The sequence below is a fragment of the Podarcis gaigeae genome (genome assembly GCF_964106915.1).
Source record: "Podarcis gaigeae genome assembly, chromosome: 13".
NCBI lineage: Eukaryota > Metazoa > Chordata > Lepidosauria > Squamata > Lacertidae > Podarcis > Podarcis gaigeae.
The window spans coordinates 14,360,686-14,376,901 of NC_139689.1; the positions used below are offsets into that span (position 1 = coordinate 14,360,686).

General features: G+C 41.2%; 2 protein-coding genes across 2 annotated transcripts; one reads left to right on the top strand and one right to left on the bottom strand.

Moving 5' to 3' along the window:
• Positions 1 to 954: 954 nt before the first annotated feature.
• On the bottom strand, positions 955 to 1,898 carry LOC310830428 (olfactory receptor 11G2-like; the record flags this gene model as incomplete). The annotated part of the gene is given in 2 exon segments (XM_083710212.1): positions 955 to 1,694; positions 1,697 to 1,898. Coding segments are annotated over 2 exon segments (942 nt in total).
• Positions 1,899 to 9,608: 7,710 nt separating this feature from the next.
• LOC310829310 (vomeronasal type-2 receptor 26-like) lies at positions 9,609 to 15,398 on the top strand. Its single transcript, XM_083707616.1, has 4 exons — positions 9,609 to 10,465; positions 11,249 to 11,476; positions 12,407 to 12,533; positions 14,213 to 15,398. Exons 1-4 carry the CDS (start codon positions 9,629 to 9,631, stop codon positions 15,112 to 15,114), a joined length of 2,094 nt encoding a protein of 697 aa, XP_083563742.1. The 5' UTR covers positions 9,609 to 9,628; the 3' UTR covers positions 15,115 to 15,398.
• Positions 15,399 to 16,216: the final 818 nt, after the last annotated feature.

The window sequence follows — 16,216 nt, forward strand, 5'->3', positions numbered from 1 at the left end:
GTTGTTAACGTTAAGTTACTGATTCTCATGGCTTTATTGGGTTCACAGAAGGACAACTTGGATATCAAAGACACTGGGATAAGAAATCAACAAAATCCAACAATCCAACAAGCAGCCACCAAGTCATAGCAGGCAACTAGGGACATTTTTGGGGTGGGGGCCCTTCCACATAGTTGGTACATATAAGTACATGTGGTGGGACTGCTCAAAGAAGGCTGAATGTATTCACTGAGAGCTCTTTGACAACCAATTACCCAATAATGTCACCTGGCACTTTTGTATCTATATCCAGTAACAGAATGAGATTTGAAAAATAAAGAACATACTTATCATCTCTTAACAGCAGTCCGGGGCTCTATTGCCAAATTCTGGAAGACCTTTAATCTTAATCATTTGGATTGTTGGTATTCAAGGATTTGTCAAGTTGCCCTTCTTGAACTAAAAGTATCTAAAAGGCAGAGTTTGACTTAATTTGTGTGTGTGTGTGTGTGTGTGTGTGTGTGGCATGATTATATTTTTATACAAATACTGAGGCACATGGTCACTCAGTGCCATTAGTATATGCAAATGGCTGGTTCATTTAAGGCTATATAGAACATTTAGTCTTAAAAATAATAGAATTCATAGTTGGAGAAAACTTTTATTTTTCTAAATCTTTATTATTTGAAAAGGAAATCTTTGTATTAATTAATTCTTTATCATCCCCTTGAAGCAATGCTGTATCTTTTTGTACTTTTGTCCTTCCAGCTTGTGATGCATGATGGTTTACATATTGGATTATTTGTTTATTTTTTATTTTTTTGCTATGTTGCACTTTTTAAGTAACTAATCCATACAATTTTTGAAAAGCAAAAAATAGAATATGAGTTTTATCTCTTTGGGTGACTGGTTGGGTCTTCCACTTCATTTTCTTCTCCCAACATCTTCACACCATCAGTGTTCTCCAGTTCGCCATCATTTCTTCATTCTCTTGAACAACTTCCTTGCTGCCTCTTTCATCTGATCATTCCTCAGACAGTAGACCAGGGGGTTAAGGAAAGGTGTGATGGCAGTGTAAAAGAGTGCTGCTGCCTTTCTGACTTGGCTTTCTGAGTGGCTTTCTCCACCTAGATCAGCTAAGTATACACCTGCTACAGAACCATAGAAAATAGTCACCACCACTAGGTGAAATGATACTGTGGAGAAGGCCTTCCTATAACTGCCTTGGTTAGCAGTTTTCATCAGAGTGAAAATCACAATGCTATAGGACAGCACGATGCAGGATAAGTTGATGAAAACCACCGTTTTCACAAAAATCTGATGGACGAAAGGAACATTTCCTAGTGGAGGACAGGTCAGAGACAGAAGTGACCCAGGATCACACAACAAATGGTCAATGACATTTGGTCCACAGAAGGACAACTTGGAGATCAAACTCACTGGTATAATAAACCACAGAAAGCCAACAATCCAACAAGCAGCCACAAGGGTATTGCAGGCACTTTGGGACATAATTTGTGGGTAACGTAGTGGGTGGCATATTGCCAAGTACCAATCGAAAGCCATAGTTGAGAGGAAAAAACCTTCCATTCCACCAAGAGAGAAAAAGATGTAGAACTGGAGAAAACAAGCCTGGAAGGAAATTTTCCCATGACGGGTCACCAGATCAAAGAGCATGCGGGGTACAGTGGTGGATACGTAGCACATCTCCAGCCGGAGAAGTTGCTCAGAAAGAAATACATGGGAATTCGTGACAAGTGGGTGTCTAGAACCACCAGTGTGATAATGATTATGTTCTCAGCCAAGGTGACCACATAAAGAACAGTCAAAAAAAGGAGCAACGACAAATGTTTCTTTTGCCCTCCTGCAAATCCTAGCAAAATGAATTCTGTGACATCAGTTCCATTGGCCAACTCCATCTGGAATTACAGAACAAAAACACCTTTGCATTTCAAGAGCAGGTATCATTTGCCTGTTTGACTATAGGCTAAGCAGGTTTGCCCTTTAAGGGAGTGGTGTTAACGAAATAATTCATTTTCCTCCCCCAATGTGTGTTTTGGATCCTGGTGTTGGATTCAGACTTACAGTAAGTCAGGTTTATGCATGCAGAGTTATGTTCATAGGAAACGTCTTCAATTCACTGGTTATACTCTAAACAGAATAGAACCTATATATTATTACTCTTCAGAAACAGCCCCTTTCTGGATTCTTTATTACACAATAGAGTTATGTGCTTTAAATAGGCATTGGATGTGTTTTAAAATTGTGGTCTGCACATTTTCTAAATGTGCTTAGGAGTCCAACTATGCATGTTCCTCTGCATTAAGTGGTGCTTACTTTGGAGCTGCAACGCTCTTAGTGAGACCTACTGAACTAAAGGGCTCAGCCACACTTCTGCTGGTCCTGAGCCTAGAAAGCACAGGTCTGAGTGGTTTTGTGCTTGTCTCGTGCTTTTGGGGCATGAGTCCTAGCAGTTTTGCCTTTGCCCAGATTCCTTCCCTTGGAAAACCCACTCTTTAGCACTAAATCATAGCAAACGTCAATCCATAGAAATCCTGATTGACATTTGATCCCATTCAGTGGTAAACTGCTGGTTTTCCTGGGGGGAAATGGTAGACCAAGCAGAAGTGTGCATGAGTCCTAGTTGGGCTTCCTTCTGAGTAGACCTTTCTAAGACTCCAACCTATTGGATTGGGTGCAGTTGGAGGGAAAAAATGAGTGGTAACCACTCTACACTCATTGTTTTGTTTTATTTCAGATTCCCGCTCTGCAAAAAAGCAAACCTTCAGTGATTGCTCCTGGTTGCTTTTGTAGATGTCAGAAAACTGCTTTTTTCTGCTTTTTCCCCCTCTCTCTCCTGCCCCTCCACTTGCCCCTAAACCCCTTTTTGCCCCAACTCCTGCAACACTTTCTCCCCACCAGCTTTACTATGTGAAAAGCTCATCCATACAGTCATTTAATGTGAAAAGAAGAAGAGGAGTAGTAGTTTGGATTTGATATCCCGCTTTATCACTACCCTAAGGAGTCTCAAAGTGACTAACAATCTCATTTCCCTTCCTCCCCTACAACAAACACCCTGTGAGGTGAGTGAGGCTGAGAGACTTCAGAGACGTGTAACTAGTCCAAGATCACCCAGCAGCTGCATGTGGAGGAGCAGGGAATCGAACCCAGTTCACCAGATTACGAGTCCACTGCTATTAACCACTACACCACACTGGCTCTCAATAGTACTCTTCCTGTACTTCCATTAATTCTCCATAGTCCATGTCACTCTATTCCAAATTGGTGCTTTCCCACACGCTTCCCCTCCCTCAAACCAGATTTTCTTATACCAGAATACTCCAAACATAAGAAGGTATGAGAAAATCTGGATTAAGGGAAGGGAAGAGTTTGGGAAGGCAGCAATGTAGATGAGGACATCATATGGACAATGGAGAATTAATGGACGTTCTTACTATCCATATTAAACAACAGTATGGATGAGCCAAGAGACATTCCTGTTTCTCCATCATATGATATGAAAACAACTACAAAGCTTTCTAAACCAGAATGAAGAAGCAGCAAATTCATGAAATATGAACAACTGTGAACTGGTATCAGAGGAAGATCCCTGGAACAGCGAGTGAAGATGTTTATTATAGCAAATTGGATTCTTACCTTCATGCAACCCCCGCCCACCAATTTTGACACTGCACCCATGCAGACCCACCTCTCTTTCATTCTTACCTCAGTCTCCTTTGACTGGTTCTTTGCCTCCATCGCATTCAAAACATTGAACCATCACCCTGAAGACATCTCATAAATGTTGTGTTTGTGTGCTCGCTGTCCTATGTGTCTTATAGTGGAACATGGAGGGAAGAAAAAGTGGGCCTGTTCACATATCACAGCTTTGATGCATCTGACACATATCTAATTGGTTCATGGGAATGAGTACCTCAATAACAATGTCATTAGTATCCGCTGAAACACTGATTGCCTCCCTCTGGCATACTGAAGCACTGGGGAACCTCTGCACATAATTGCTGTTTTTCTGGGCTCAGCTTCCTAAGCATGGGCGTGTTGAAGCAAACCAAATGGATACAGTGTGTTATGGGAGAGGTTCCATGGTCATCCGGAATTGTGACAGAAGGGGTATTCTGATCCCAATCACGTCCCATAGAAAGAAATTGTCACAAGGGACTGAGGGAAAGAGCCTCCCTTTCTGGAGTCTCATGTGGATATAGACCCTTGGTTCAACATCTTTGCTTTCCTTTTTGGGCTGCTGTTGGTAGGGATAAATAAGCAATGGTTTTAGAAAGAGGGACAACACAGTGGTAGGAAGGCTAGTCTTTATCTTTTCTTTTCCCCCTCCCCTTTGAAACATCTACATGTAAGAATGAACAAATCTACTGGGTCAATGATTTCATATATAAACATTTTACAGACTTCCAAATGACTTCCCTTCTTCTCTTTCCATGATTCATTTTACATATCTTACATCCCTGCACATTTCATTATAACCATTCAAATCAGTTTTCCACTACAGTGGTACCTCAGGTTACATACACTTCAAGTTACATACGCTTCAGGTTACAGACTCCGCTAACTCAGAAATATTACCTTGGGTTAAGAACTTTGCTTCAGGATGAGAACAGAAATCATGCAGTGGTGGTGCAGTGGCAGCAGGAGGCCCCATTAGCTAAAGTGGTGCTTCAGGTTAAGAACAGTTTCAGGTTAAGAACAGACCTCCAGAACAAATTAAGTTCTTAACCCGAGGTACCACTGTATTATATCCCTCAAGAATTATTTAGATATTATAAAGATTGAATTTCATGCTTCCAGCATTTTCAGCTATACACACTTATTTTCCATATACTCAATAAACTTTTTCTAGTCTTCCTTAAACGTATATTCTTCTAGCTTTTTTATTCTATATGTTAAGTCTGCCAGTTGTGCATATTCTGGCAACTTAGTTTGCCAATCCTCTTTAGTTGAAACACCACTCACTTTCCATTTTGGGGGCTAACAAGACATGAGCTGCAGATGTTGAATACATCAATAATATTTCTGATAACTAGGAATTTCAGTCTGGGTTATCCCCAGCAGAAAGGACTCTGGGTTTAGGGGGAAAGTAATATTAAACATTTTTTTTAGTTCATTATAAAGTGGGATATAAAACAAAAAAGCCTTTCCCCTTACCACCACTAGACTCTAAAAGTCTTCAGTAAACATGTTTTTGTTTTATTTTCAGACACAGATGACTGTTTTCAATGTCCGGAAGATCAGTACCCAAACATTGGCCAGGATATATGTCTTCCAAAAGATATTAGCTTCCTGTCTTATGATGAACCTCTGGGAATCAGTTTGGACACTTTTGCTCTTTTATTGACTTTCATTACAGCTTTGGTGCTTAGGATCTTCATCAAGCACAAAGAAACTCCCATAGTCAAAGCCAACAATTGGACCCTCACCTATGTTCTCCTCATAGCCCTCATTCTCTCCTTTCTTTCTCTTTGCTATTCCTTGGCCAGCCCACAAAAATAACCTGCCTCCTTCGACAAACTGCTTTTGGAGTCATCTTCTCAGTAGCAGTGTCTTGTATCTTAGCAAAAACAACTATAGTGGTTCTAGCTTTCATGGCTACCAAGCCAGGCTCCAGAATGAGGAGATGGGTGGGGGGAAAATCTGGCCATCTCCATTGTTCTTTTCAGCTTCCTCATTCAAATGATGATTTGTAGTGCCTGGCTGATAGTTGCTCCCCCACTCCCTGATTTAGACAAGCACTCAATGACTAAAGAAATTGTACTGCAATGTAATGAAGGATCAGTCACCATGTTCTACTGTGTCCTGGGCTTCATGGGAATGCTGGCCCTTGTCAGTTTCACTGTGGCTTTCCTAGCTAGGAAGTTACCAGACAGTTTTAATGAAGCCAAGTTCATCACCTTCAGCATGTTGGTCTTTTGCAGTGTGTGGCTGTCCTTTGTTCCGACCTACCTGAGTACCAAGGGAAAGTACATGGTGGCCGTGGAGATCTTTGTATATTGGCCTCTAGTTTTGGGTTACTGGGCTGCATCTTCTTCCCCAAATGTTACTATATCATTTTGGTGAGGCCAGGGTTAAGCAGCAGGGGACAGCTTATTATAAGAAAGCATTAAAGCATGAACAAGTCTGTTTGACAAAACTGTTCCCTAAAGCCAATACAGCAGCCCATGTAGCTGGTCTCCCTGGACTTTCCCCTGACAAAGTACTCTGATACCGTCAAGGAACACAGACAGCTCTGTGGGCATGAACCATAGCAGAGCCATCCTTCCAAGTTCATTCTTCTTTGAATTTGATGTTCTTTCCCCCTCATACTAAAGTTTAAAAAGGAACACTTTTGTACAATTTTTTAAAATTTTGAATTAAAAGCTAAAGGTTACATTTCAGACTACTAAAGATATTGTTGTAAAATTCACCATATTTTACAAGTGATTTAAAAACCATGGAAGCTTAGTCCCAAGTAACTACTATGTGTAGGGTTGCAGTCACGCCACATGGCTGGTGTGATTGCAGGTCTGCTCATCCTGACTACACCATACTACATTTTGGGATCTCCATTGGTTCCAAGGTCTTCTGTGATGAACTTCTAACTTCTAACTTTTCCAATACACCACTGGCCCCTTATTATCTAATGAAAGGAAATTAAAAATAACACTCCTGAATATGTGACAAACACATTTCCTTCAGCAATTCCACAGGGAATCCCTAAAACTGAATACATACATTCCTCCTTGATTATTAAAAGGGCTATAATTAAAACTGCTGCTCCTCAAAGAAAATCGATCTGGATTTTCACTGGCAACTGGCAACATAACACAAAGGATACAGCAACTTAACCAGAATTACTTAAATAGTGTCTTAACTACCATTCAAATGAGACACTTTTTATCTTGGAGAAGCTGATTATACTATTGCCAGAGAAATCATGGTTTCTGCATAGAACAAACAGTTGCCCTTGTATGAATGGTGGTTTTAGTGGTCTTGCTGCTGAAACTGATTTCTTACAATGTATGTCAGGCTCACATAGTAAAATGCAGGCTCCAAAGTCCACACCGTCCACTTCACATGTATCATCAGCCAGGAGACTTCCTCATTGGTGGCATTGTTTTCCATGGTGGCTTCATCTCCTCTCCAGCAACGTTCACTGAGGAACCCCCACCAGCGCTGCCTGAAGAGCTTGTGTAAGAACTAAGCCACTCATTCATTATAGCAGAGGAATGATCAAACCAAGAGTTTCAGCCTCAGCATAATGGCTGAGGCTGCAAACTTCTACCCATTGACCTAGGGATAAGCACTTTTTATTTCAGTGGGACATATGCTGATGTAAAAATACATAGGAATGTCTACTGAATTAAGAGAATACTCTAGAAGCTCCCATTTCTTGATAGGGAAATAAATATAAATGTATTGAAATGAGTATATATTTATGTGTCTGAGAGAGCCCCTTTGAACAGTTGGTTTCGATAGACTTTATCTGAACAGGAGTGTTAGTGAAAATGAATTTAAAAAACTTTACAGAAGCTGAATACTCTTATTGTTTCATTTCCTGATCTAAGGCTAAAGCTTGTTTCACAATGATGGCATATAATTCTGTGAATTACAACTACCAACACTGCCTCATGAATAAGGAAGGGGTCGTTGCAGGAGAGAGCTCAGACACTTTGTAAATGTCAGATGTTTCAGGGAAAGACCTCAGGGGTTCCAATGTTCCTATGGGCATCACATTAGTAACTCCTGGTCTAGATACCATTGGCCTTAACAGGTCTTTACTGGGACAAAACTAACAAAATGAATTTCAGTAGGGACAAATGTCAGGTTCTGCACTTAGGCAGAAAAAACCAGCTGCACAAATATAAGATGGGGAACACCTGGCTTGCCAGTAGTACATCTGAAAAGTCTGCATCAACAGAAGCATAGTGCCCCAATAAAAACACACACACAGAAGATATCTCTTCTGTGCTGCGCAGAACACACCTGGTGTTTTGTGTTCAGTTGCGTTCAGCACAATTTAAGAAGGATACTGACAAGCTACAACATGTGCAGAAGAGGTTGGCACATATGATAAAGGGTCTGGAAGCCAAACCTTATGACAAAAGGTTGAGGGGGTTTGGTATGTTTAACTATGAAAATAGGAGACTGAGGGGATATAGCCTAGCCATTTTCAAATATCTCAAGGGTTGTCACCAGGAAGATGGAGCAAGCTTGTTTTTTTCTTGCTCCAGAGGGTAGGACCCGAACCAATGGATTCCAGTTGCAAGAAAGGAGATTCTGAGTAAACATGAGGAAGGACTTGCTGATTATAAGACCTGTTCAGCAGTGGAATGGACAGGAAGTTCTATTGTTAATCATATCTGTTCCTTCTGATACTGTTTGCAACTCTCATTCTAGGGTGGTGCCTAAGCTTTACCAGCACATCATGGCCTTGGCATTTGCAGTCAAGGAGATCAATGAAGACCCTCAAATCTTACCCAATATCACCTTGGGCTTTAACTTATATGACAGCTACTACAATGCAAGGAGCACATATCTTGCCACACTGCTGCTTTTATCCATGGTGGAGAAATTTGTTCCAAACTATATATGTGATGTTGAAAATAATCTGGCTGGGGTCATTGGGGGACTTGATTCTGAAATCTCCTTTTATGTGGCTACTGTTTTGGATATCTATAAGATTCCACAGGTAAGACACCCATGTACGATACCTCTCTTAGCCTGCATAGAGAATGAGGCTGAATTCACAGTACCAGTTCAGAGTGTGTCACCAGTTCAGGGCAAGGATGAAATTGGGGGCAGAACCATGCACACCACCCTCACCAGCCATTTTGGCATTTGCAGCATTTCCTGCTTAACGAGAAGGGTATCTGAATTGAGTTGCAGGGGAAGCTGGGGAATTGTTTCTAGGATAAAAATTCACAAGTATTTCCAAGTACAATAATTATTTGCCTTCACCACACCACACCCAATATGTCAATATTTAGGGGGAAAGGGCTTTCAAATTAAACACACTCTGGAGCTTTGGCAAATTGCAGATACTGTCCAGTTGTGCAGGAGAACAGCAATAGTATTGAGCAGCTGGTTCCAAAGTGAAATAAATGTTCATAGATGAAGTCTAAGAAGTCTTGAAAAAGAAAAGGGAGAAATGGCAGTTCTGCTGTGTGTTGGGGTATGTGCTTTGTGAAGAGAAAAGACGCTCCAGAGAAGAAATGTGCATCTGACCCAAGTTGCAATTCCGATGTGGTTGCAGTAAATAATGTCTAACGCAGTGTTAGGCAATCCTTTGTTTAGGACATCGTGTGCCCCTATGTTCAGTTTAATCCTGCCAAATTGGGAAACTTTTTAAAAAAAAAAAAAAAAAGAATATAGTAGGGAAAATGCCCCCTCTCTGCCCAACAGAACAAATGTTTAACCAGCAGGAATGGGAGATGACCTCAGTTTTCAGCCCATCTGCATGTGTGTCTTTTGTATAAATGAGAAACGGCATGTAACCCCTGGTGGGTGGCAAAGGGCATGTCTGACTAACAGGATTCACCACAAAATGTATATTAATATTTTGAAAGAACTCTGCAAATATTACTTTGCCTTTTCTCTTCCTCCATTCCCTCTTTAGCTCATTTATGGCTCTGCTCCAGTGATGAATGATAAAAGCCCAGGGCTTCCCTTCTACCAGATGGCAGCCTCAGAAGCCCTTCAGTATGAGGGAATTCTCTCTTTGCTTCTGCATTTCAGGTGGACGTGGATTGGAGTCATTGCAATGGACAATGAAAATGGAGAAAGATTTGTGCAAACCATTTCCCCAATATTTACCAAGAGTGGTGTCTGTTTTGCATTCATAGAAAGAATCCCCAATTTTAGTTTTATATCTGAAATGTATGACATGCTACAACAAGCAGCCCATATACAAGATCAAATTTTCATCAGCAAAGCTAATGTAGTTGTTGCCTCTGGAGAATCTTTTTCCATGGCAACTTTTAAATGGCTTTCATACCTATCAGAACATGATGACATGACCAAGAATGTAAAAAGTAAAGTATGGATAACAACTGCCCAGGTTGAGTTTGCTTCATTTGTCTATCAAAGGTACTGGGGTTCAGAAATATTCAGTGGCGCTATAGCCTTTGAAATTCACTTTAGAAACCCACCAGGCTTTCATCAGTATGTTGTGCACAGAAACCCTTCCAGCACAGATGGGGACGGTTTTATCAGGAACTTCTGGCAACAGGCCTTTGAATGTGTATTCCCAGAAAACACTGCAGACAAGGCAGAGGGGAATATTTGCACCGGAGAAGAGAAGCTGGAGAACCTTCCTGGATCCCTTTTTGAAATGAGCATGACAGGACACAGTTATAGCATCCATAGTGCTGTCTACGCTATGGCCCATGCCTTACATGCCATGTCCACATCCAGACTCAGGCACAGAGGAATGGTGTACAGAGGGAGAGGGAAGAATCCGAATCAAGAGTTTTGGCAGGTAAAGGCTGAACATCCTCAACTGTGAAAGCCCTGTTACTTCTTGGCTCTGTGTGGGTTCCCAAAATGCTATCAGCTTGCTCTTTCCTCTCAGAGTTCAAACACTGTATGTGGAAGAAGAACCAAGAACTGAATTTATAATTCTGCAGACAGAGTAGGAGGTACACTGAGATGATGGTATCCTAGATGATTTCCCTATATATTTTTCTGCCTGCAAATGGCTGTAGAATCTATAGGGAAGGGAAATGATGGTTGTGTCCTTCTTTGAGCAGTTATTGCCCCATGCTTGAGGGGAAAGCATTTGTTATGATGGAAGCTTTGCAACCCAATGAGACCCCATGCCATTCATAGATTGGAAGCAGTGGTAATGGTTGAGAGAGATGTTCAGCACTCCCTCTATCCGATATCAACCAAATCCTTCCTTAGAGCTGGTGGTCACAAACCACTGCCGTGTCTTCTGAGGTGCTCAGGGAGGGAAGGACGGGGTGGGGGGAGAGAGAGAGAGAGAGAGAGAGAGAGAGAGAGAGAGAGAGAGAGATTGCTGCTTAAACATACTTAATTTTTGGACAATCAGAGAAAGAAGGATTGTAAGGAAGATTGAGAGAGATGCATGTGTGTGAAAGAAAATTGGTTGACTCTCTCCATGCTTGGGCCTGAATCCACTGACAATTGACTTAATCACCCCCACCATTTGCTGTAGGTTCTTCCCATAGAAACAAAATGCTCCTCCCTGCATTAGACTGCAGTCTTTTCTAAACCCCTTTCTTTTCTGCTTTCAATCTAGCTCCATCACTTTCTGAGAAGCATCTCATTTAACAATACAGCAGGAGATGTGGTCTTCATCAACCAGAATGGAGAGGCAGCATCCAGCTTGGATATTGTGAATTGGATCATATTCGCCAACCAAAGTTTGCACCGAGTGAGAGTTGGGATGATAGATCCACAAGCTCCTCCAGACCAATCATTCCTCCTTGATGAAGATGCCATAACATGGCACAGTTGGTTTAACCAGGTAGGGTTGCATTGTTTTCTAATTCAAAAGAGATTCAGTATTGAATAAGCAATCATTATTCACCTGCAGGTCTACTCACTGTTTTTTGAGCCACAAGTTGAGGAGTGGTTTATGACCAAAGCAATGAGGTACCAGATTAAGAGCAAAAATTTTACAGCTAGAAGAAACACATGGATTAAAAGCAAATATTTTATTTAGGAGGCTACAAAGCAGAAGGACCCTTTTACTACAAAATACAGTTAAGCAAGGCTAACAGTGTAAATATGCCTTAGGAGATCCTAGTTCAAATTAAAATAACAAAAACTAGATTATCTCACCCTAATCCCACCCATTCACAGACCCCACTACAAGTGCATTCATGCAAATGTGGTTTTTGCATCACACAATTCATCATTTGAATGTGGGTCATTAGGTCCACATCAAATACCAGTTTCTCTTTGGAAGGGCGTGGATATAGAAGGGCAGGTTTTCTTCCAGTCAAATGGAGCCTCTGGGTACATTTCCCCAGCACAAGAGGGTATACATGCTCAGAGACCATGAAGCTGCAAAGTGGATTTGGAACACTTCCCCAGGAAGCATCTGATGGATCCACGAACAGATGTACCTACTGGCACCAAAATCAATTCTAGAGCTGTCTACCTAGTGGGCTACAAACTCAAATCAGCAATTATAACAAAATTAACAGGGTAACTTCAAAGTGTACCTTATGGACAGAGCAATTTTTGCAGAACAGATGCACACCCCCGAGCAATATAGAGGGAACATCACATAATTTCAAACATTACTACTAATAATAAGAAAATAATAAACCATTACAGATTACTGAAAAGCTGTGTCAGCTTAGTAACACAGAGAAAGGACCGAGAACATAAAGGGTTCCAAATTCATTAGTGTCTTGGTGAACCTTCTGCTGTTTCATTTATGGATTAGATTCAGCCTCTTTCTGTCTGTACTGAGAGATGTCTTCCAGGATTCAGCAAGAAAGTGAAGGAAGGACAGCCCCCTTGCTGCTACGATTGCATCCCATGTGCTGAGGGGAAGATTGCAAACCAGGATGGTAAGAGAAATAAATAGATTAGTACTTAGCATTGAAAGGTGCTGTAAGGATGACTGAGTTTGTTGCAAAAGAGATGATCTACTATGTGAAGAAGATGTTGTTGTTGTCGTTTAGTCATTTAGTCGTGTCCGACTCTTTGTGACCCCATGGACCAGAGAACACCAGGCACTTCTGTCTTGCACTGCCTCCCGCAGTTTGGTCAAACTCATGCTGGTAGCTTCGAGAACACTATCCAACCATCTCGCTCTCTGTCATCCCCTTCTCCTTGTGCCCTCCATCTTTCCCAACATCAGGGTCTTTTCCAGGGAGTCTTCTTTTCTCATGAGGTAGTCAAAGTATTGGAGCCTCAGCTTCAGGATCTGTCTTTCCAGTGAGCACTCAGGGCTGATTTCCTTAAGAATGGCTGGGTTTGTTCTTCTTGCAGTCCATGGGACTCTCAAGAGTCTCCTCCAGCACCATAATTCAAAAGCATCAATTCTTCAGCAATCAGCCTTCATTATGGTCCAGCTCTCACTTCCATACAACACTACTGGGAAAACCATAGCTTTTACTATAAGAAGAAGATAGATAAACTTTATTCGCATTAGCCACCAGCCATAGTAACATAAAACAAGCAATATATACAAATAAAAAGACAACAATGGGTAAAAAGGACAATCAAATGACCAAGATCATCGTTCAGATAGCGGCCCTTAATCTCATTGCACCCTTGATAAACCTAGCAACCTTTGCTGTTGTCTGATCATTTTGATGTGATAAAAGAAAGAACGATGTGGCTGTGAGATTTTGACCAGCCCGTCCATCTGAAGCTGGTACAGGCCCCTTATCTGGTGCCCAAATAGCGTAGTCCACACAGCAGAAGGATGATCAGTATGTGCCACATTCTTAATTTTTTATTTACACTTCTATGCTGAGAGAATACAAACATGCATTTTGCCTCTGCGAGAGCAGAGAAGCAACTCCTCTCGGAAACAAAGAACACCGAGAGAAAACAGTGAAAAAAAGGAAACCAGTGAACGTCACATCCAGTCTCCCATTCCCGTGGGAAACCCAACAGCAAGTGACTGTGGAATGTAAAAAAAACAAACTGTCTTGTGACAAGCATTTTGCTGCACAGTGAAGGAAGCAGAAACCAACAGTGGCCACAGATGGGCGGCCTGGGATGGTAAGTAAGAGTGGGGTGATGATCTCATTCCTCAGATCTTTATAAAGGGGACAGGACAGGAGAACAAGAGCCACTGTTTCCAGATTGCCATCTCCACAGGGGCAGAGTCATTTCTCAGTTGTTTGTGTGATCCTGCCTCTTTGTGATCATTGACCTTCAGATAGTCTAAATATGTTAATCTAATGAGAATGACTCTGCATTGAGAGTAGCAAGGTGGTACGTGGTTCAAATTATATCTAGAAGGGGCTTTTCATTCCTTTTGACTTGCACAGGCTACATCCAGGCTAGTGTAATGATATATTCCAAAATCGTGAGGAGGAATGGCCCTGGCTCTGCAATTTACAGACCAATATCTCTGAACCGATTAAATGCAACAATACCACATTACAGAGCATCAGACAGTATTAAATGTGTTTTAATTTGAGCAGAGCTCTTTTCTTCTCAGACAGAAAGTCAACATTTCAGGAAGCTGATGTGATATGAACTAAAGGTCATTTCCTTATTTTTTTTCCAGATATGAATGACTGTAATAAATGCCCAGACAAAGAATATCCAAGCAAGAACCGCGATGGATGTCTATCCAAGGATATCAGCTTCTTGTCTTATGAAGAACCTTTGGGCATCAGTTTAGCCTGTTTCTCTCTTTCCCTTTCCTTGATCACAGCTCTGGTACTAGGTACATTTATAAAACACCATGACACACCCATTGTCATTGCAAACAACCGAAACCTCACCTATGCTCTCCTCATCTCTCTCCTGCTCTGCTTCCTTTGTGCATTGCTCTTCATTGGCCGACCTGAGAAAGTGACGTGCCTCCTCCGACAAACAGCTTTTGGCATCATCTTCTCAACTGCTGTTTCTTGTGTTCTGGCAAAAACCTTCATGGTGGTTTTGGCCTTCATGGCTACAAAACCAGAATCCAGGATGAGGAAATGGGTGGGGAAAGGACTAGGCCACTCCATTCTCCTTTCCTGCTCCATAGTCCAAGTAGGCATATGTACTGTGTGGCTGGCAACCTCTCCCCCATACCCAGATGTGGACATGCACTCTGTGATGGAAGAAATTATACTAGAATGTAATGAGGGGAGTGTGGCCATGTTTTACTGTGTCCTCATCTACATGAGCTGCCTGGCAACTGTTAGTTTTGCTGTGGCTTTCCTTGCCAGGAAGTTACCAGACAGTTTCAATGAAGCCAAGTTTATCACTTTTAGCATGTTGGTCTTCTGCAGTGTTTGGCTGTCCTTTATTCCCTCCTACCTGAGCACCAAGGGAAAATATATGGTGGCTGTAGAGATCTTCTCCATCTTAGCCTCTGGTGGTGGGTTGCTGGGCTGCATCTTTTCCCCCAAATGTTACATAATCATTCTGAGGTCTGAGCTGAACAATAGAGAACAGCTAATAAGGAAGAGAAAGTAAACAAATAATAACCTGTACTTTGCTGTATCTTATGCTTTTTTCTTTGTGTGCAGTAGAATATTTGCAAACACTTGTTCAGCAGCTGCCTTACATAATTTTTCCTAGATTTTTTCCCAGATCTTTTTTCCTAGATTTTTTTCCTAGATGTTTTTTCTAGATTTTCCTTGTGGTGATTGATGTTAGGCAATCATAGATATTGACTATTGAACTCACTCTGGAGACAAGCGTGAACAGGGGAACTACCCCTGATGCTCTGAAAAATGCCATTTTCTCTGTTGGGGAACCAGGAAGCTGTCAGCTCCCAGGAATCCTGAAAGAATTAAGAGAAAGTTAAGAGTAGAAGAACCATCATCCTGCCTCATTTTTGGATATATTGAATAATTCCTCAATGTTCAAAAAGTCACATTGTTTCCTGATTTTGAAGTGGATGTTAAAATGCTGAAGACAAATGTACAGAATTCAAGTGACACTGCCATAATGTCTATTTTGTCTCTTCCTTTCTTAATGTGGGTGAAGGATTCCAGTTATAGGGAAGTACACCACATAAATACAATGTACACTCAAGAATTCATATTATTTCCATATGACAGTATCAATCCATGCCTTCACTGCAGAGAAATAATTATGAAATAAATGCTCCACAACTTATGTTTGGGGTGTATAAAAACTACTTTATCACTTACTAACAGATATATCCCATTTCCATATGTAATGATCACTGCAGTTCACGTTATAGAAAAGCTAAAAAAGAAGGGAAGGCATTTTGCTGCTATGATTGCTTTCCATGTCCAGAAGTAAAATTTCAAACCAAAAAGGTGAGGAATGTCATATGTAGATGTGTTCTATTTGACAGTTGCCACCTATTTAATAAATGGGTGTATTCTATTTTATAAATAGATTGACTACAATCTACCTGGCTCCCATCAGTATTTTAAATGCTTAAACTAATTGCTCTAACATTCACATATGTAAAGGGTTAATGGAAAGAACAGTAGAACTCTGGGATGTCATACACTCTGTGGCAGTTATGGCAGTTAGTGGAACAGTCTTAACAGTTCGAGCAGCAGGTTTGTTGTGTTGGGCTGCTGTCTGCCTGAGAGTT